At 48.1% G+C, this 22,165-nt stretch overlaps 1 protein-coding gene across 1 annotated transcript in view; it reads left to right on the forward strand.

Annotated features, from left to right (window-relative positions):
• MARK3 (microtubule affinity regulating kinase 3) overlaps positions 1-22,165 on the forward strand; it is a 140,123-nt gene that overhangs the window by 63,893 nt on the left and 54,065 nt on the right. The window contains exon 3 of the mRNA XM_007944571.2: positions 7,025-7,078. Within this exon, the coding sequence (XP_007942762.2) occupies positions 7,025-7,078 (54 nt within the window). The remainder of the gene's footprint in view (positions 1-7,024; positions 7,079-22,165) is intronic.

The raw sequence follows: 22,165 nt of genomic DNA on the forward strand, positions 1-22,165 counted from the left end.
GCTGCATTGTAAATTTTGGTCAATGACATGAGACAAAGTATATGTGAACTGCTGTATGAAAAGTGAATTTACTCTGTAAATCTTCACCCAAATCCTAATAGAAAAAAAAATAAATAAAAGGAAGCAGAGTGACTGGACTACAGAAGTGGAGGACACTTGCCAGGCAGCACGAGGCTTGGCTGAGGTGGTGAGCCTGCGTTCCGTGGGAGAAGAGTCAGCGGGGCTCAGTCAGGTTCCTCAGCCGTGGTCACTGCCCCATGGGCCCTCGTGGGCCTGGAAGAGGTGGATTTCCTAGGTTGGGGTTTTGTCACAGTAGTGTCATGACATGAGAAAGGAGCAGGGGCACTGATTGGGGATCTCCAAGGCAGTGATTGCAGTGGGGGAGGGTGGACTTAAGTAGGAAGGGGAACTTGTGGGTAGAGGGATGTGAGAAGGTGGTAGGAGCCATGGAGGGCAAGTCCTGGGAGTTTAAGCAACAACTGGAGGCCTGGAGCGAGTGAGCTGGGAAGAAGAGAGGAGGTGCTTAGAGGACAGGAAGCTCAGAACGGAGAATCAGAGTGGTTTCAATGTCTGACTTTTTCTTCTGGTGGCCTCTGGGAACTTTTTTACCCGTGGTGTTGTGAGGTTTCGGAGTGAGGTACCAGGAGGTTGGTCTTCACTTCTTGTACTGGGTGCTCATTGGATCCTTTCAATATGGAAGTCTTTCTCAGTTACAAGGGATATACCCATATTTTAAAATAGATCTTTAGTTGCAAACTCTTACTAATTCAAGACTGGAGCTGTTGAAAAGAACCTCAACTTTGAGAGCTGCTTTCCATCTCTTTTTACTTTACTTTTGAGAGATGTCTTCAATGTTATCTCCCCATCTTTTCTGTTGAGAGAGAGACTGTGGCCCTGTCCCGTCCCCGACTCCAGGTGTCTGACCACTTGTGTTTGTTGCCGCTCGCTCGAGCATCTGGTCCTGCTGTTTATCCGCAATGCTGCTGCGTCTGTTGTGGATGCTCTCGGTGCTGCAGCATAGCTCCACTCAAACCAAATTCGCTGCCGTCGAGTCGAATCCAAGTCACAGCAACCCCCCCTTGGGCTTCTGAGGTGGCATCATTACGGAAGTAGATTGCCCAGCCTTTGTTCTGAGGAGTGGCTGGTGGGTTTCAACCGCTGGCCTTCTGGTTAGCAGTCAAGTGCCTTAGGCACTACTGATTGACTTTTTTTTTTTTTTTTTTTTAAATAACTCCAATGGATGACAAAGAATTAATATCCAAAGCAAGTGGCATCAGTTAGAAATTGATTATGACAGACTTGGGAGTGAACAAACAGAAGCCTTAGTTTGCTGATCACAGCTGTGAGGATGGAAAATGACCAGTGCTTTTAGGACAGTTGGGAGGTGGAATACTTACAGTTAAAGTACGGAAGGATAAAAAACTCACATCAACCCAATTCCTACCAATTAAAATTTGCAAAACCACATAGTTGTGAACCTTATCCTTACCCAGTGTCATCATTCTGTACATATACTATGTATCTCTTTATATTCCAAAGCTTAAACTCAAGATGACCTTGGGTTAGGTGAGTCACTGAATGATCACCGTATTTGACAAAACCCAGAGAAACCCACAGACTTCACCAGTAAGAACACAGGGCAGCCAGAGCAGACTGGCCAAAACCAAGACAGCTGGTCACGTAGGAGGGCCGTCATTGGGCACTCCTCACCCCACTGCTGCCAGCTGTTGCTTTGGGAACTGATTTCTCCACCTCACGGTCCTGGCCCCTCCTATTCTCAGGTCATTGTCTATGTGGTTGGCCTTTTGGAACATACCTGAGCACCAGGGTTTCACCCAGGACTTAGGCCAGTGGAAGGAACATTGCCTCTGGTTTGAAGGCCTGCTCCCCTGGCTTCCGAATAGACTCAACCTTCTTCTCTAGCTTGAGTGGCAAGTGTGCTCTGGTCAGGTGCATCCGGAAGTTTACGGGGAAATCTTGACTTTCAGGAGGCGCCACGTAACGATATGACAATTCGGAATCAGCCTGCTCTCTGACCAGAAGGTGGCAGAGCTGGTGGTGGTTAGGTGTTCTCGAGTGGCTTCCGACCCTAGTGACCCTGTGGACAGCAGAGGGAGGTCTCGCCTGACCTGCACCATCCTCGCCCTCACAGTTGCCACCGTGTCTGAGCCCATTGTTGCAGCCTCTCGTCGACTATCTCGTTGAGGATCTTCCTCTCTTTCGCTCAGGCCGGACGTCACCACAGTGGTAGTGTTTACAGGTTAGTTGCAGGGTGGGGTCTAAAACCCCATCAATGAATTTTTGTGTTCTGTTCCGTTAACGTCCATTGCTCTCAATGCACGTGTGTTCCAAGTTCAGTATTTAATTTTTGCTTAAGTGAAACTGTCCGTTGTTTGCACTAGCTTGTGACTGAGGGGTGATTAGCCCTTATGCTGGCTCTTTCCAAACACACAGGGGTATTTTTCTGGACAGTTGAGGTTTTCCTGGATTGCACCCTCCTTTGACCACACTCAAGGCCACTACGCCTTCATCACATTCTGTCTCCCAGAAATTGTGTGTGGTCACTTGTGGTTCTGTCCTTGTTCCTAATTTGGGCTTTTGGATGGGAGAAGTGGTAAATGTATGTCATCTCTGCCGCCTTTGGCCGGATGTCTTCAGTATGATGTTGAAAAAACCTTTTGTCCTTTTCATTCAGCCTCTATATTGCACAGTTTAAAGAGTTGGCTTACGAAAATAACCTAGTCTCCGTGCCCCACCCATTTCCTAATCTCCCCAGACAGGCTTTTAAACTGTTAGTGGTGTTTCACTTTTGTACCTTTAAAAACACGCTTATATTTTTCCCTTTGGTTTTTTAGGCATTATCAATTGACTTCTCGTTTTTTAAGTCATCATCAACTTTTTGAAAAATGGACTTCTTGAAATACAGCACACAGAGAAAGTGCTCACATCAGGAATGTACAGCTTGACACAAAGCAAACATGTTTGTGTTCCCATGACCCAGGGTGACCAGCACCAGGAAGTCTCCTTGCACCCCCTCCTGGTCACTTTCCTTCCTCCTCCCTGAGGCAGCCACCCTCCCTGCTGCTGACACTGTAGGTTACCTTGGCTCGTTTTTAAAAAGGGCTCATTGATGTCTAGATCATTTTGTCTGGTTCATTTTGTGTCTGACTTCCTCTTGTGCCCGTGGCATTCTTCTGCATAGTATGTGGTTACATTTTTATATAAAGGTTTTTATTGCCAACTCTTGGAGTTTGGCTTATTGCATAAAGGCCATGGAGGCAGTATCTTCCGACCTCCTCTAACTTCACGAGTGGGAGATGGAATCACGTCAACAGCTCAAGGCTGATTCCTACAAGGCGAAAGTCAGACCTGCCACCATTCTTCAGCCTTTTTACCAATCTGACACCAGCTGTCCCTCCCACAGCATCTCTGCTTCTCTGCTGGATTGATGATTGGTTGCAATGGCCACACAGAACTCACAGACAGTACTCAAGATTATGGGGTTTATTAGAGAAGTAACAGGTTCAGGAATGCTCCGGATATTATTCTCTGATCAGGACAGCCTTCCCTTGGCCTGGCCTTCGCCCTACTCGGGCAAATGTTACAGAGCCCTTTTAGCTCTGCCGGTAGGTGTGCCCCGCTCCACCAGTGAACCGCCTGCCCAGAGGCACTCAGCTTCCTGGCTCCGGGGACCAGCAAGCTCACCGTTGTCTCCTGCCGGCTTGTCCTGCTCAGTTCCACTCTCGCCATCTCAGCACAGGGATCTCGGGTCCAAGGCTGCCTTCCACTTTCACCTTCTCTTTCGATGGCAGGGAGCTCCCCTTTTCTGCCTCTGGGAGGGCTCATTTTAAACCTAGTGAGATGACAGAACTGACCAGGCCCCACATTAGGGTTCCATACTCCTGATTTCCATGTGCCCTCCCCCCCAGGAGTGCATTTACCTTATTAGCAGGCTGTCCAGTCTGCATGGTGGGCAACAAGCACCTCATATTGCATGGTACCACCCATTCACGTAGTGAGAGTCACAAAGAGCAGGCCTACAGAGCCAGGCGAAGTCATTCACTGGGCCGTGCTCCGTCTCCTTCACCAGGCCCTTCCTTTCAAGGGCTGGGCTCCGTTCTATCTGCTGCTCTGGCCGTTAAGGTGCTTTACCACTCAAGGAACAGGCTGTTAGGGTCTGTCGCCCAGGAGTGAAATGTTGAGGGGCCCATTCAGCCACTGCCCCAGTGATGGCGGCTGTGGGTCTGCTGGGACCAGTCTCTTGAAGTGTGCTGGGGGAACCCCTTCGCAGACATGAGCTGTGTGTCTCTCCACTCTGTAACTTTCCACTTGGCTTCTGGCAGCAGAGGGAAGGAATGGAATTTCCCAGAATGGTCAGGACAAGGGGCAGCACTGCTCCTTTTTCTCTCTCCTAGTGAGTCTTCTCCCCTAGTGAACCCCCTTGGCTTTTGCCATGCCCCCACAGCTCTGCTGCATGGGCGTGAGTGGACGGTCTTGTCCCCAGTCTCCTTTGCCAAGGCATCTCCCAGTGTGGCCCACGTTGCCTCCTGTCCGGCGACCTCAGTCTGCGGGGAGCTGAGAGGAGAGGGGTTAGGATCTTCCCCTTCAGCCTTCATTGCCGTACGTGCACTTGTCACATTAAATGATAACTTTTCACTCTGGGGACACTGTTGCCTTGCATAAAACATATGTTTTCTACAGTCAGTTTAAACTGAATGCAACCTGCTTTGGGATCTGGTTTTTGCTTTAGGTAGCCCTTGGATAGCAACAGTACTGGAAGCTGAAATGGGGAGAAGAGAATCGCACTGGAACCTTGAGTCCAGGACTGCTGGGATGTTGTCGTTGGTTGCCACGGAGTCAGTCCTGACTCAGGAGGAGGATGCACAGAGACATGCGACTGGAGGGGCTTGCACAGAGGGGGGTGGAGAGCAGAATGGGGCCAGCGGAGGGGCAGTGGGTTTGAGAAATCTCTCTGGAAGTTGGGAAGCCGAGGCACACCGTGGCAGACTGCTGTGAAAGCAAAGATCGGGATCTGCCCAAACACCAGCGGTCCTCCTGCTTCTCTCTCCGATGTGCTCCATTCCTGCTCGTTGGTGCCATTCACCCCAGCCGCTACTGAGCAGTCAGACAGGAAGGAGGCAAGAGGCGTCTTCTCCCCGGCTGACCTTCTGCAGACGGGCTTTGCAGCCAGGATTTCCTCTTGCTGTAACTTACTATAGTTTTTGTTGGAATTTGTGTTTTCCACATACAGAATTAAGAGTCTGACTTCACTTTGCAAGCACACATACACACACATATACTCATTCCAGCTCCACTCCTCTCCAGTTCCACCCCGCTTCCTCCTTCCAGGGCATGTGTCTTCCTGCTTCAGGGTTGGGCTTTCTGAGCACCTCTGTGGGCTCCTGGGCTCATCAGAAGCAGATCAGTCGGGAGACGGCATCTGACACCAAGGGAAGCGGGTTTAGTTGTTTGCTTTAAATAATGTCCCCGTGCATCATGCAGCAGGTTGGAAAATGTGCTCTGGGGACCCCGGCAGGTTCCCGGGGACTCTTGCAGGCTCTGCGAGGTCAGAACTGCTTTTCCCGCGCTTTGAGACACCCCTTTTTCATTCTCTCAAGAGTGTCAGTGGCGTTTCTAGAGGCCGCCTAGCAGGTGGCACTGACAGTGACTGCAGGATCCCACAGGAGAATTCCACCACTGAGGCCATTTGTATGTTTAGCTCCGGAGGGTGTATCACTGTTGTTGTGACATGAATTGTTAAAGACCTATTTTTACGTCTGAGTTTTCAAGGCTGAAACAGTCACTGTTGATGGACATAACCAACATAAGCCTGAGTTCTGTGGGTCATCGATAAGAGTGTGAAGGAGGCAATAAAATGACTGGGACCATTTCCGAGAGAGTCCCCGAGAGCAGTCCCCAGGCTTGAGCCGCAGCCCCTTTCTGCAGGGTCTCACTGGCCTTATGTCTGCCAAGAGCCCAGTAGGAAGCCCTGCAGGAACTTAGCTGCAAAGCCAGCTTGATGTACACCCCTGGTTCATGCGTAGCTTCTCAACTTCCTCTTCCTTCTCATCCCATCACATTCCACCCCTCCCCACCCCATTCTGGATGCTCCTGTTGTTGTTGTTGTTGTTTGCCGTCGAGTCGGCCCCGACTCATAGCGACCCCTCCTTGGGTTTCTGAGGCAGTATCACTGCGGAAGTAGGATTGCCCAACCTTCCTTCTGAGCTGGATGCTCCTAGTTCCTAGAAATGCCCTGTGTGGTAGGTGACAGCTGGTGGGCTGGAGGTTGGTGTCAGTCCCTTCCTGGAGATGAGGAGAGCTGACTTTTTATTTAAGGTGAGAAATGCCCACCTGGAGGCTCTGACACTTCCTTTCTTCCTGTGCCCAGTGACCTGTTTGTGTACTTACACCCTCTGGACAGAGACTGCTAGGTGGCCCGTCTTTTGCCTCTGTGCACACTTCGCTGGGCTGGCCCATGAGGGCCTAGCATTATCCTTTTTCCTTCTGTAGCTGCTTGAAGCCTACAGGGATCTTTGAAACACGCAACAGTTGTAAAGTTTTCAGATTCACTACCTACTTATCTGTTTGTCTGCTAAGCTCTCAAGCTCCCACTGCGTGTGGAGCACGAGAAGAGGCAGCCGCCGTGGCTGCCCCAGACCCAAGAGGCGGCGGGTAAAGAAGTGGGCTTCATTACTGTGTACTCGGGATGTTGTTGTTATGTTGTTGTTGTTGTGTTACATTATCATCTCTTATTTACTGATACATAGTCTGGTTTTAGGGAAATTCTTTCCCTTATTCATAAGTAACTTAAATCTAAAATCTGACAACCCTCTTATTTTCACAAAGCCCTTGATTTCAGTGGTAAAATACTGCTTATTGTAAGTAAGCTTTCGATTGTTCTCATGATTGCTTGCTAGCTTTTTAATAATGCATATGTCTGAGATTTAGAAAACTGTAACCAGTTAGTCTGTAATTACAAAGTTCTTTACATCCATAAATATTTGTTAATTTATTTTTTTTCTAGGTTGCAATAAAAATAATTGACAAAACGCAGTTGAATCCAACAAGTCTGCAAAAGGTAAGACTGGTGTCCAGCAGCCAGTATCTTCACAGTGATTTTTCAGTGCCAGCTGCCATCTGATCTGCCCTTTAAATACCTCAAGTGTTGTTTTCATTTATTATATTTAATGAAAGAGCCCTGGTGGCACAGTGATTTGAACCCACCAGCAGTTTTGTGGGAGAAAAATAAGGCAGTCTGCTCCCATAAGGATGTATGGCCTTAGAAACCCTGGGAGGCGGTTCTGTTCTGACACACGTGGGCCATCCTGAGTCAGAGTCCACTCCACGACTGACATTAAAAGTGGATGCGTTGTTTTCCTTCAGCTGAAGACTTCAGTGTTCTGGTAGCATAAATGGAAGGCTACACTTCTAAATTTAATATTCTAAATACCAGCTAGAGTAGTTTGTGAAATAAAACAACAAAAAGTACTCTTATGTAGTTGGTATCGTGCCTATTTGTTCATTTCTCTGATAGGTAACCCTAAGATCTTTAAAGTCACCACTTTGGTCTCATGAAACTCTGTCAGAGCCCGTCTAGTTACGGGGTGAGGGGTTAGGAACGTACAAGGCATAGGTCCAGGGGGCTGGTGGGAGTGAGAACTGTGCTGACAGCACGGCCGCTCTTGGTGTCACGAGGAGTCCTCAGCCTGGCGCACCGGCAGCTCACCTGGCGTGTCTGCGCTCACATGGTAGATTCTTGGGCACTTCTGACAAAGCTGGTGCCTGGACCCCAGTAGAGACTGACTTGCTCAAGGGTGGGCCTGGGCACATGTGTGTCAGGGGCAGGTGGTGACCAATAGTCTTCGTGATAAGATCCTGGTTCACAAAGCTTTTCATGTAGCTTCATCTGGTTTCTGAATTTGACCTCTGGTAGTTGTGGGGCACAGAGTCCTTGAACTGCAAACAGGAAGTCTGAATTCAAGTGCCAGCTATGCCGATGAGGAAATACTGAACTTGACCTTGAGCGAGTCACTTTACTTTCCCGGACCTCAGATTTCTCATCTGTAAGATAGAGATAATTTCCTCTTCTCAGGATGAATGTGAGTATGACTGAGAGAAAGCTGAGCAGAGCTCGTACACAGAGCAGCAGTGTCCAACTTAGAACGTGAGAGGAGGGCATCCCTGAGGGGCTGGGCACCTTCCACTTAGGTCCAGATAGCGTTGAGGCCTTCTTCCTCTGGTGCATGTGAGTGAGGTGCGTGGGAGGTAAACTTGATCTTGCACTAAAACTGGTCTTAAATCAGTGATTCTTTGTGACCTGCAGTGCATGGTGGACTGGGGGTTCCCGGCATGACCCTGGGACAGGTCTAAAAACTGCAATTCTTTGTTCTGAGGAGAAATTTGACCCCATTTCCTTGACTTTCATTTCCTCATAGAGCCAGGGACATGGTGCCAAGAAGTAAATTCGGGGTTACTGAGATTTGGTTTCTCAGACTGGAAAGCCTTTTGAGGACGCAGACAGAACTCTGTGATGTTACCAATCTTCCCTGCACATCACTGGCATTCTTGCAGGTTTCCAGGAAGAATTTCATCGTACTGTTGTCTTGACTTGGTTTGAGCCTTTTTTTACTTCTTTCCTTCCCCTTCCTTTCTTTCTTTGTTATGTTTGATTATAGTTTTTAATTGCTGCTGTTTTTAATATTACCATTATGATCATTAAAACGGGTGTTTGTTGAATCGTTATCAACTTAGACTATGATGAGTTCTCTAGTTGGTGGGTAGTGTGATTACACATGCTTGCATCTCCAATCACCTCGCTCTTCATAGCCTAGTAGGACTGGTTGGTGGCGGTCTACTTCAATTATGAATCCGCCACAACAGACTTAGACCAACGCCAGATCTGTCCAAGTTAAATACACGACAAGTGTAGTATTTTTGGATTACGGACACTGTTGAAAGCTGTCCGTATCGTCATCAAGTCAGTGAGAAGCAGTCTGTGTGTGTTTCCCTCACAGTCTTGTCCACGTGCATTTCCTTTCCACAGGAGAGCGGCCCTGGGTGGGGAGTCGGGACAGTCTTGCCTCGCCCTCTGGAGCAGGGTCCTCGAGCCTGCCTTCCTGTCGGCACTGCGTGCACCACGGGTCAGCTGCGTCATCAGCAGGGCCCCCTTCCTGTCCCGGTGGAAACCCCTGGCGGGCTGTGCTCCTGAGCGGCCGTCCACCCGCCAGCACTGCGGCCTCTCTGTTCTCTGACTGCCAGGGTGAACTGGCTCCTTCTGGCCATTTCTGGATGTTCACACTGTTCATGTTGGCACATCAGGTCGAGTGTGTACTGAGTGCAAGACGAGGTGCTCATGGAGAAGTCGCTCCATTTTTCCTGTCGGTTTTTCCAGCCGTTGAGTCAAACACTAGGTCCTAGTGGGGGATTTCTTTTTTCTCTGCAGTTGTGCTTTTCAGCATGTAGGTGCTGCTGGTACTCTTGCCACTCGTAAGTGTCATTCAGATAGGCCTTTAAGGAGCTCCGGTGTTTCGTCCTGTGCCGGTGTGGACACACGTTGAAGACAGCATGCAGCCCTCGCTTCTTAGCAGCACTGGGAGAACCTGCCAGTGTACCACTGTGCACATCCAGTGTCACGGCCGTGTCAGTCCCTGGAACAGACTGCCAGCATAAACAGAGTGTGGGGAGCAGCCAGGCGCTGCAGAGCCGGCTAGGATGGGTTCAGGGCCAGGCTGCACCCCTGCCTAGCTGGATGCTGTTGAACTGGTCACTTAGCCTCCCTGGGTCTCCCTTTCCCCTTCTGTAAGAGGAAGATAACAACAGTACCTCATACAGTTGTGTTGTTATTTGCTATCAAGTCAGACCCGATTCATAGCGACCCCTGCTTGGGTTTCCGAGACAGTATCACTACAGAAGTAGGATTGCCCAACCTTCCTTCCAAGGAGTGGCTGGTGGGTTTGAGCCGCCAGCCTTCTGGTTAGTAGTCAGGTGCCTTATGCACTATGTTACCAGAACCCCTAGTGACAGTTAAGTAAGTTGGCATCTGAATGCATAAAACAGTGATGGGCACACAGACAGGACTCCATGAGTGTCTGCCCTCATTGTGTGTCTGATGAATAGTACTTTCTGGTTTGCTTGTCTTTGTAAATGGAGGGTATATTTTGTTTGTTTAAAATTTTCCCCTGCAGGAAGTAAGTAAAGTTTAAGACTCACATAGTAGATTCTGGCTGGGTCTACCTGTCAGACTGACTCCCATGGTAGGTTCTGGCTGAGTCTCCTATATGACTGACTCCCATGGTAGGTTCTGCTGGCTCTCCTGTAGGGCTGACTCCCATGGTAGGTGCTGGCTGAGTCTCCCATATGGCTGACTCCCATGGTAGGTTCTGGTTGGCTTTCCCATAGGACGGAGTTGCCGTGCATTGGCTCTGTGATAATGGCTGCTGATATCTGAGCATTTGGGATATGCCAGACACTGTCGTAAGTGGTCTTCACTAACTCATTTGTTTGTTTGTTTGTTTGTAATTTGGGTGGAAATTTACAGAGGAATTCACTTTCCATGCAGCAGTTCACATACACTTTGTCTCATGACATTGACTACAATTTACCCCGATGCAACAGCTCCCTTCCCACTTCCTCCCAATAGTTACCTATTCCCTGTGTCCATCCCTCCATGCACTCCTGCCCCCTGAGCTGTCTCCCTGTGCATAAATAGCCCTTCTTTCTCCCATGATTGTTCTCTCCAAGGAGTGTATCTACCTCAGGTAAATGTACTAACTCATTTTATCTTTAGAACTTCAAGCGGTAGGTTTTCATACTCTGGAAGAAAAGGCCAAGGAGATGAAGTAGCCTGCCCCAGGTCCCCTGACTGATAAGTGACAGTGTGTGGGTAGGCATACTGTAATAGGTGTGGCCAGCATTGACTCCTGCATTAGATAGGAACTCCAAAGGCAAGCGTGGTTGTCACTGTGGGGATGGTGGAGGTCTTGGCGTGAGGAGCATTTAATGTTAGGGACATGGGAATTCATCGTCATCACTGGATACTAGAGTATCATGCTGTCACAGACAATACCAGGCTTCTTCGCAGGAGCTCATCTGGCAGATTTCTCTTCACCTGTGTGCCCTGCCAGGTGGGTATTACTGCACTGCCATGTTCCAGTGAGGAAGCCGGGAGCAGTTGATGGAGTCTCACTGCGTAGCTGGTCAGTGAGGGCACAGAGACGTGCATCTGCTCTGACTGCAGACCAGGGCTCTGTCTCCCCCTTGTGCTGCATTCCTGTACCCACGTGTCTTCAGTGGCCCTCCTCCGGGCTTATGAAGGCCTGGACGGGACTGGCCTGAGTCTTTCCTTTTGTAATAGCTCTGAAGAAGTAGATTAATAACTTCATGTTTCGGGGAACATTTCTGGTACTTAAGACATAGGTCTTGTACCTCACCTTCCATCAGACATTATTCATTCATTCAACAGATTTTTTTTTATTAAACACCTGCTGTATGCCAGGTAAGGAGCTCTGGTGGTGCTGTGGTTAAAGCATTGGGCTGTTAACCAAAACTTTGCCTTCAGGAGGTCACCACCAGCTGTTCCACAGGAGGAAGATGAAGCAGTCTGCTTCCATAAAGATGGCAGCCTTGGAAACCCTGTGGTGCAGGTCCACTCCGTCTTCTAGGGGCGCTGTGAGTCAGAATCAACTTGATGGCACTAGATTTGGTGTTCTGGGTTTGTATGCCAGGTACTCTTCTAGGCCCTGTGACTATACACCCCTGAACCAAACAAAGTTCTTGCCTTTGTGGAAGTGGGGTGCAGCAGTGAACACATGTTCACCGTAAAGCCATGTCTTCGCTGGGAGAAAAGTACAGCAGGAGAGGAGAGTCCTATTACACACAGCACCTGGGTTTCAGGTGAGAAGTAGGGCATCTCGTGCTGCACCTGATGCATCAGGTAAGTGCAGTTGACTCAGTGTGCTAACGTGGCCTGCAGTGAAATGTCACCAGGGCCTCGAAGGAGCTAAAGAGAGAGAGAGCCTCAGCAGGCTACTCGCACGGGTTGACTGGGTGACGCTGAGGAAGTGAGTGAGGGGGCGGTGCCCAGACGGAGGGGCTGTGAGGGCTCTGTGGACACGGGCTGAGCCGGGACAGAGGAGTGGGTGTTACATTGGACCGAGTTGAGGACAGTGGCCCCTTCAGAATTCTGGAGGCTGTGTGTAATAAATGCTTCAGTGATCCCTGCCCTTCTGCTGTGTTCTTTTGACTGAGTTTACCCAGCACAGCCAGCCAGGCTTCTCCGTGGCAGAAAAGTAATTGTCACCATTCTGTTGGTGAGCCACTGTAAGCCGTGGTGTCTTTTTCTTAAAACCAAAAAAAAACCCCAAACCCACTGCCATTGAGTTATCTCTGACTCATGGCGACCCCCATTGGGTTTCCAAGGCTGTAAATCTTCAAAGTAGATTCCCTCATCGTCTTTCCATGGAGCAGTTGTTGGGTTTGAACCGCTAACCTTCTGGTTGGCAGCCAAAGGCCTTACCGTCTGTGCCACTAGAGCTGCTTTTTCTTAAGCAGGAGCCACTTAATTAAAAAAACAAGAAAATTGTAACGTATAATGAGATAATTGATTTAAAGATACATTGATGATAGTTGGGTTAGCTGGCGGGCCTTATACATTGTCTGGGGTTAAAGACACATTCCTTCCATGGCACCTCATCCCAGTGTTGGACAGCTCTAGCTAGTTGGGTTGGGTTTTTTTTTTTTTTTTTCCCCCTTTCTTATTTTGCATGAACATCTCTTCCAGAAATTTCAGTACCTCTATTCTCTGAAGTTAAATACACTGCTGCAGACATAGCCCCCTTGTGGGCTGCTGTTTAGGGATCCTTGGTCTTCCTTCTCCAGAGTAAATTCCTCTGGCCTCTTTGGCCACCCACAGGAGTCACCCTGAAGACAGGCCTAGTTTATTACACCTGTAAAATGGATTTTCTCTCCGTCGTGACTCCAGTCTTTGGGCATATTTTTGAAAAATGAGTCTTTGGTACTAGCTGTCACTTGTAGATAGATGCAGTCCAATTAGACAAGGATGTCCTCATCTCCTTAAAATGAAAGTATTTACTGAGACAGGGACAAGGCCCTTCAGGAAAGAAATCCATCCTTCCGAGTTGGTGCTGCTGACCTGGGTTGGTGCCACTGGTCCAATAGAGAGTGTTTTCTAGTGACTTTGAACCATTGCTTTTGAGTGCAGACTGAAGTGAAGGAATGAGAAATCCCTGTGTGTTTAAAAGTGTAATCAAATTCACTAAAGGAAAAAAATCCCAGGCAGTCAAGTGTGTGCAGACCGTCCTGTTGGTGCAGTAGACGCTGCATCTCTGGGAGGAACGGTGGAGCTGTTTCCCGCAGCCTCTGCGGGGCCCTCTGTCCACCAGCACACTCGGGCCTTTGGATAGCTGGAGCTGGTTTCCGAGCCACTGGCCTCACTGAGAGCTCTGTCCGAGAGGCTGTGCTTGTGTCGCAGAGAATGTTAGCTGGAGGATGAGCCCGGGAATGAGCTGTGTGTGGTCACATGGTGCTGCCCCCACTGGGCCCTTTGGCCTCCCTGAAGCCATGGTGTGGGCGGTGACTGTGCATCCCAGTCTTCTGTGGTGCCGGGGGTGGGGTGGGGTGGGGTGGGGTGGCATGATTCCCAGGTCTTGCCCAGGTGGAATGGCTTCTCGACCCTGGGCAGTACCCCAGACTTGGTCATTTCTCTCCTACTCTTCCCGAAGGTGACCTTGCCCCAGCTGTGCCAGCTTCCAGCACACCTGCTGAGTAGTCCTCTCTCTGTTTTCATTGCCTGGGAATGCCTCAGTCTGCTCCTGTAGAGGAGACAGCTTGGGAACACTCTGGAGCAGCTCTCCAACGCCCTGCAGGGCTGCCTGGAGTCAGAATCCACTCGGCGGCACAACAACAAAAGCACAGACTTCCTTCTCCCTTCTTATTGGGCAACACCCAGATCATTTGGAGTTCTTTGCTCACTGAACACCTCTGCTCAGTTTTTCCTTCTTTGTCTCTCTCCTTACCTTCCTCTTGCCTCTCCTTGTCTTCCTCTGATTTTCAGCGGGCAGACAACTCGGGTTGTTGGCAGATGCGGGGGTTGTTTTCCCGGTATTGTAATCCAGGGCCTGCGTTCAGAAAAGCACTAGATCTGATCATACAGTCAGGAGTGGAAGATGAAATCCGAGACAGGCCCTCTGGAGTACACATACTTAGAATATTGAGAAGTGAAATACTTGATCCCTTATGCTTTACTTCAAAAGACGGAGAAATCAAAGAAAATAAAGCTTTTTATAGGGAACTTTATTTGTTGCCAGGTTTCTTTTTGTTTGCTATTTAAAGTGGATTGTGAGTTCTGGATGAGAGCATTAGAATGTATTTTGAATTGTTCCAGTGATTTATGCTATTTTAGAAATATCAACAAACGCCCTGATATCTTCAAGGGCTGACCGTAGAGCATGGTGTAGGCCCATTTGCAGAAAGTCCCGGCCTAGGTACCGGGAGGCCTTGGAGAGGCTCGTCATCACGGTCCCAGCAGCAGGGAGGCCGCAGCCACCGTCCCGTGCTCGTTGTGTGCCAGGTGCCCTCCGCACAGTCCTGCTGTCGTGCTCCTGTACCCACAGGGAGCAGGGGGACAAGGAGGCACCTCTCACTCGGTGGATGGTGCAGCCAGGCAGTGGCTCCAGACTGACTGTGCACACTTAGCCATATCCCAGGGCGTGGTTTCCCTGCAGCCCACGGGGCAGCTACTTTTAACCTGTGTTTGACAGAGGAGTAGACTAAAGCTCTCTGAGAAGTAGCCTGCTCAGCCATCCAGGGAGTGAGTGGCCGAGCAGCTGTGGAGCCTGAATCCAGAGCCTTGGATGGCTTCCTCACAGCTGTCTTCTAGAGGAACTCCGGCACGTTACTGTCCTTCAGGAGGAACTGCAGAAGCGCACGCTGAAGTCCACCGTGTGCAAGTGGTGGACACCGACGAGACCTGCAGAGTGCATTTCAGAAGCGCCACGTGGACTGTAACACTGAAATTATTTTTCTCATTGTGGCCTTGATCTTAGGAATGTTGAGCACCGGAAGCTTGGGTTTGGGGGGATAGGAGGATTTCTTAGTTTGTCTTTGACGTATTTGATTATAAAAGACCAAATGGCTGCTATTCCTGTTTAAATTTTTTTTAAAGGCTTAATTTTTATTAATCAGCTAAACCTAAGCAATTTTTTAAAATTCTGTTTTAATTCTCATTAAATACTCTTTGTGTAGTTGTGTAATTACAGGACAAGTAGGTGTATAAAATGAACGCCTACTTGTACCCATTTGACTCCAGAAGCAGATTGTCAGTGATCCCTTTAAACCGAGTGTGTCATCTGCTGTGTGGTTGTGTAGTTATTGCCTGTGTCCCGCCCCAGTCGGGTGCCCTTTCTTCATTTCCCACCCACCCAGTAACCACTAACAAGAGTTTTGTTTATTATTTTCTTAAATGTCTTTAGAATTTTTCCACATGTGGTTACCTCATCGATGTAGTGTACAGGTTTTCACCATAGGATTGGAATCATACTATACGTATTCTTCTGCCAGCATGTTTGTTTTTGCCTGAATTGTGTTCCGTGTGGATGTATTCAGCTGTAATTTATTCACAGTACCATGTTCCTTTTGAGGATATGTGGCATTCCACTGTAGGAACATGCCACAGTTTAGCCAGGGGCATTTCCCTCGCTTCAGCTATTTGTATAACAAACCTAGCCCTTAGAAGTTGTCCTCCGGGTCTCCTGACAGAGGCGTGCAGGAGTTTCTCAGAAGCCTGGTTCACGTGGTGTGTGTGAGCATCCTCAGAGGTGTTAGAGGCCAGTTGCTTCCAAGGCAGTTGTCCTAATTCACGTTCCCATTGGCAGCATGTAAGAAGACTACAGATTACGCACCATTTTCATTAGCACTTGATTTGTCTGAGTTTTCAATTCTTGCCGACCCAGTAAACACAAGACTGCTGTCTCATTGTGGCTTCGCTTTGCATCTCCCTGATGGCTGATGAGGCAACGTATCTTTCATATTTTATCGCTCTTTGTTTCTTTTGTAAAGCTCCTGCTCAAGTCTTTTGTTGAGTTTCTGTTGAGTTTTTTAATCATTTTAGAGACTCGTTATCAAGTCTGGATTGTACTGTGTGTTGCAGATATCTCCCGGTCGGCAGCATGCCTCTCCCTGTGTGGTACTGCCTTTTGATGACTAGCAGAGGTCTTCATTTTCATGCCGGGGGGTCTGTCAGTCAGTCTGTCCATCTGCTGGGCACTTTGTGTGTCTTCTACAGGAAATGCTTCCCTGCCTGGCCTCATAGAGATGGTTGTCTTCAGATGTTTTAGGGTTCTGTCATCTTGGATCCACCTTGGCAGTTGAGTGTGTTGTGAGTAGGATCCACTTTTATGGGTTTTCATATGTGTAGTCACTTAGTGCCTGGCTCCCTTTTCCCCACTGATCTGTGATGCCACGTCTGCAGCACATGTGCACACCTGCACACACATGTACGTGTGCACACACACCTGTTCTTTTGTTCTACAGTGTTGTCTTGAATAGTCTGCTTCACTTAATAATTACAGTTTTTAAGGGGATTTATTTTAATTTTAAATTTTTATTTTGAGCATCAGAACACCAAATGATAACTATGGTTAAGAGAAAGCCACACCAAACTCATTGCTGTTGAGTCGATTCTGGCTCATTGCAGCCCATGACGATGATGATAAGGCAGTGCCCCAAGATACGTTTGGGGTGGAACTCCAGGCTGAATTACAGAAACGTAGATGTGAACAAGCAGGCCATGTCATTTCTCTCTTAGGCCATATGCGATGCACCAAGGAGAAAAAAGGAAATAGACAGCCCCTCACCAGCCCATATTGCAACTGTGTGCAGATTTTCTTAAAAACACCTCTTTCTCGGGGCACATTACAGCCAAGTGTCAGAACGTTATTGTAATAACTATTTAAATCCACAGTAACTACAAAGTAAGTGGTTTCCTTAGGACTGAGCATTGCATACCCGCGCAGATGGAGGTGGTGACCAGGGTAATACAGTTAGTAAGCCTGACTAACAGGTCCTCCCAGGTGACATTTTCTGACTAGAAAGCAATAAAACTAGATGTCATCAAACATAGAAGCCATCAAAAAGTGCAAACAGGAGGAATGTAAAGTGACAGAATTCTTGGATCATACAGAAAACGAAAACTAAAATTGCAACATGTATGCAACTTCACGCCGATAGACGGCATCAGAACCGCTGCTCTGTGGTACTCTGGATGGTTTAAACCTTATACACATTATTAAACAAGAAAGAATGGCTGTGAACACATTAAATATCAAACTCATAAGTTAGAAAAAACAGCAAAATAAACCTCAGTAATTAATAATCATATAAGGAATTAATTGACTTAAAAACAGAAAACAACAGACTATAAAAATAATAAATTCCAAACCTTTTTTGGGGAGGGGGAAAGGGAGACACTAAGATAGACGACCCTCCAGCTCCTTAGTCAGGGAGAGAGAGGAGAGACTGACTGACGGGAGTAGAGAAGAGGAGGAAGTGCCAGCTAGAGAAGAATTCACATGATTGTAAGGCAGCCTTTTGTACAACTCTGCACATAAATCATAGCCTGAAAGAGTGGGTGATTCTCCAGGCAAACACAGATTGTCAGAAGGAACGCCAGAAGAGCTTCCGTGTGCGTCAGTAACCACAGAAGAAACTGAGAGAGTGCTTTCAGAAAATAAAATAAAAAAGGAGTTAAGTAGACCAGTTGCTGAGGATTCTTACCCACGTGTGTCAGAGTAGAACTGTGCTCCGTCGGGTTCCAGTGGCTGAGTTTTCAGAAGCAGATCTCCAAATCTTTCTCCCAAAGCACTTGTAGGACTCAAACTACCAGCCTTTTGGTTAGCAGCCGCATGCATTAACAGTTGGCACCACCCCAGAACTCAAATAGCCAGACCTGGAATTTCATAATTGAATTCTTTGATGGCTTTAGTGAATCGATAGTTCTTCCAGCTGCTCCTGAACTTAAGAAAAGCTCCTATTCTTTTCACCTGTTCTGAACCTGCTCTCAAAGTGTGTGGAAACAGGGACGCAAACCACAGATCAGTCTCACTGTAGATTAATTCAAAACCTAAGAATTAAAAATACCAGGAAATAGGGCTTCTACTTCAAAAGGCTGGTGCATTTGTCTTTGCTTGCCTCCAGACTTAAAAATGATAGTAAAGGAATTTAAAAAGGGTGTGTCCGAGAACACGTGACCACCAAAAGATTCTGACCAGCTTGGAAAACGGGCGAATGGTAAGTGACTTAGAGCTGAGAGCAAGTCCTGAGAGGCGGGAGTCAGGCTGAGGGGGGCTGGGCAGTAGGAACAAGAACCCTGCTGAGTCCGGTTCCAGGGCCCAGGGGCTTGGGAGCGAGGCCCACCAGCTCCTTCAGTGGTGGAGGCACAGGCAGAACTCTAGAAAGCTGGGACTGTTGACAGCCTGCACAAAGCCCACGGAGACCCCATGTCACCTCCGCAGCCCACCCACCCAGGCGACAGCACCTTCTCTGCTCCTGAGGAAACTAGGCAGTTTGTTTTCTGAAGAGTTTGAATCCAAGCATCTTGACTTGGGCAGCCATCCTGAAAGCAGGAGTCCGTGCAGTGATGGAACCACACCCTCTCCTGGCCCCCTTCCTTTGCTTGCCTCCTAGAACTCCTTTACCCCTTTTTTATTCTTCTCTGGGAAAGTTGATTGACTTAAGTGTTCTGCGTACAGACGATCGGGTGTCTTTCGGGGAATTGACTTTGTCTCCGCCTAGTCAGCCTGTGGTCCAGCCCTCACCTCCATAGCATTCAATCCACCATTTCAAATATGGAAGGGTGGCCAAGGCTCCTGAGGGATTTGAGGATAACCGGAGACTCAAACAAACCGGGGAGGGAGAGGGGGGCAAGGAAGAAAAACGGGAAAACAAGACCACTTCCAAAAACCTATAATTGATGTTTTCAAAGATTTAATAAGAGAGGAAGATGATATAACAGGAACAGTTGTATTCACAAAAGATACATTGGAAAAGGATTGGGGCGAGGGGTGTAAACATAGTATCAGAAAGAGATTTCGTAAAAGCATTGGAAAATAAAGTCAAGAAAATCTCTTGGAAAGTAGTACAAAACTCAGGTGAAAATTAAGCTAAAAGATGGGAGGACCTGTCAGGAGACCTAGTTTGTGGTAGAAGAACTGTAAACAAACTGAGGACAAGAGGGGAAAGTAGCAAAGACCATTTCCCAGAATTCTAGAATATGAATTTCCAGGTGACAACACTCAGTGAGTACCCAGTATTCTAAATGACTAAAGGCTCATGGTGTATCTGGACTGAACACTAATGTACAGAGATAATTAATCTGTCCAACTACCAACCAGCTCGCTGCCTTTGAGTCAGATCCAACTCATAGCAACCCCTCCTTGCGTTTCCGAGGCCATATCACTATGGAAGTAGGTTGCCTGACCTTCCATCCGAGGAGTGATTGGTGGGTTTGAACTGCCAGCCTTCTGGTTAGCAGTCAGACACCTTAGGCACTACACTACCAGAGCTCCTAATTAATCTGTGGTACATGCAAATGTACATACATCAGAGTGAAGAAGAAAGAAGAGGAAAAAGTAGGTCACAAAGGGTTGTAACAGAATGACATCATACTTTTCAACAGTACTGGAAGCTAGAAGAAAATGGATCAAGGCCTGAGAGAAAATAATTTCTAACCTAGAATTTTTTGCCCAATCAAATTGTATAAACAAGTACACAAATCAAAGTGTATCATCACAATTTGAAAGACATTCTAGAAAAAATGTGAACAGACAGCAATGATGTAAAACAGAGAAGGAAAACCTACTTTGTTTTTTATTTATTTATCATTTTTTGTGTGTGATTTGGGCACAGATTTGCGAAGCAGATGCGTCTGACTCTCGACAGCTCGCGCGTATTTTGTTTCACTGCAGCTGCAACAGCAGACAGCTCTCCTCCCGTGCCGCCCTCAGCTGAGCTCCTGTCGCTCCGGCCTCTCCCCGATGCAAGGGCTGCCCTTTTGGTCTCATGGTTGATTGTTCTAAGGGGTGTGTCTCCCTAGGGTAGGTGTTCTGCTTGTAGGCCTTTCTGCTGTTTGGCTGAGAGCTAGCTAATCCACAGAAGTAAGTCCAGTTCCGGCCCCGAAGGATAACCCAGAGCCATAGTCTCAGGGGTTTCCCCAGTGTCTATCTGACCAGTAATTCTGGTCATTTTTATAAGGAAAATGTGCTTTGGTAAGATTTTCAGAGAATCTGCCTGAGACGTGAAGGGTAAAAAGGAGTTTCACTCTTGGTACAGCTTTCGAACCAGTTCTCCCAGCTGTCATGGCCCACAAAGTGAAACCAAAATGGACCTGAATTTGTAAAATGTGGATATTCCAAAACAATAAGCAGAACAGGAAAAATTACAAGCCAGCACCTGCTAGAAACTCAGTCTCCATCTTAGAAAACAAGACCAGCGTGTGCATTGCATTACAACCGAATTGCTTGAGAAGCCAGGACTGTGGCTCTTACACTCCTCAGGCCTGGGGCTGAACTCATCCCTGTGGCTCAGTTTTCAGCCTGATGTTAGGCCTGTAAGGTGAACAGTGGTCCCAGGGAAGTCACACTCCTTAGAACAGTCAACCATATGAGATCAAAAGGGCAGTGTCTGCTCAGGGATAAAGCTCAGAAGGCAGGGAGGGGTAGGAAGGGAGGAGGAAGGAACATGGTAAACAGGAGGAAGTGGGAAGAGAGGTGTTACGTTGGGGGTTTGCAGTGACTGTCACAAAACAAAATGGATATGAATAGTTAACTGGAAAGCCAATTTGCTCTGTAAACTTTAACCCAAATCACAATTATAAACAAAAAAATCTCCTAAACAGCAGAGTAGGAAGCAACAGTACCCGGCTCCCTTCAGAATGGCAGCTGGCAGAGAATCTTTGAACGTCTGTCACGGTCCACAGTCCTGGCACGTTCCCAGTCTCCTGCGTCAGGCTCCCGACAGGGCTAACTGCTGCTTCTGAGTCTGCCACTCCAGGGCTCCACCCTGTAAATTTTCCCATTTCAGTTATCATTCCAGTATACTTACATTTTACAAATTGGGTTCTGTTCTCAGTTCACTGTGTTGACCGTGACTGAACTGGTTCAGACTGGTTCAAAGCCCTGATTCTAAGCTGTATGTGACCTCCTCTAGTTTAGCCATTGTGGAAATAATTGGGAGATTCAAATTATACTTGGAGATTGAACTGTAACGAATTGACAAACAATTTACGTGTGATGGTTTAGCTAAACAGAGAAGGTAAGAAATAACTCGAGTGTGTTGTCAGTGATTGGCCGGGGGGGTGGGGGTTGCTGTCCTCTGTCATCTCTGAACATAATGTGGCAGTGACCACAATTGTAGCAAGAGGCATTGATGTTGGAGGTGAAATGTTCCAGCCTCAGTAGGTTTACCCATCCGATCCCATTGTTTAAGCTGTGATTCGGATTGTAGGACAGATCCTGCCATGTCCATCCCCTGAGGCTCACAAGCGTTAGATGAGGTTCAGTTTCAGATCAGACAAGTGCATGAGGACAACTGTGGGAGAGCCCTGGGGCTTCTCACCACCCTCCTCTCGACACAGCCAGCTTCTCTCCTCGCCCTTCAGGACTCTCCGCAGCCCTTGCTCCCTGTGGGCTGTGGAATCCTGGGCATTGGGAGCCCTCAGCCTGGCCGCGTTCACACCAGAGGCAGCAGGACTGGAAGGGTCTTTTCCTCTCTCGGATTTGCAGGAGGGTTGAGTAAGATGGTCTCTAAACCTTGGTGATTTCTTTTCCCCCAGGTGTTCTTAGTGGGCCCAGCCGTAATGATCTGACCCTCGTGAGATGCACAGCCCTTGTTTGTGCAGCAGTATGTCATTCCTCCTTACGCTGTGGGGTGGCTACGCAGTGGCTGGGCTCTCCTCAGGGCCCAGCGGGTGAGCTGCAAGGAGTGGCTGATGGGCTCATTAGAACATCGGGGCCTCCCTTTCTCCCTGTAGCTTCAGAGCATGACCAGCTTCTTCACCTAGCCACCACGTCCTTTCTGCAGAGCAAGCCATGATGCCCAGCCACCACGTCCTTTCTGCAGAGCAAGCCATGATGCCCAGCCACCACGTCCTTTC

Source organism: Orycteropus afer, unplaced genomic scaffold, assembly GCF_000298275.1.
Source record: "Orycteropus afer afer isolate SDZICR_OR568_19922 unplaced genomic scaffold, OryAfe1.0 scaffold00128, whole genome shotgun sequence".
Classification (NCBI taxonomy): domain Eukaryota; kingdom Metazoa; phylum Chordata; class Mammalia; order Tubulidentata; family Orycteropodidae; genus Orycteropus; species Orycteropus afer.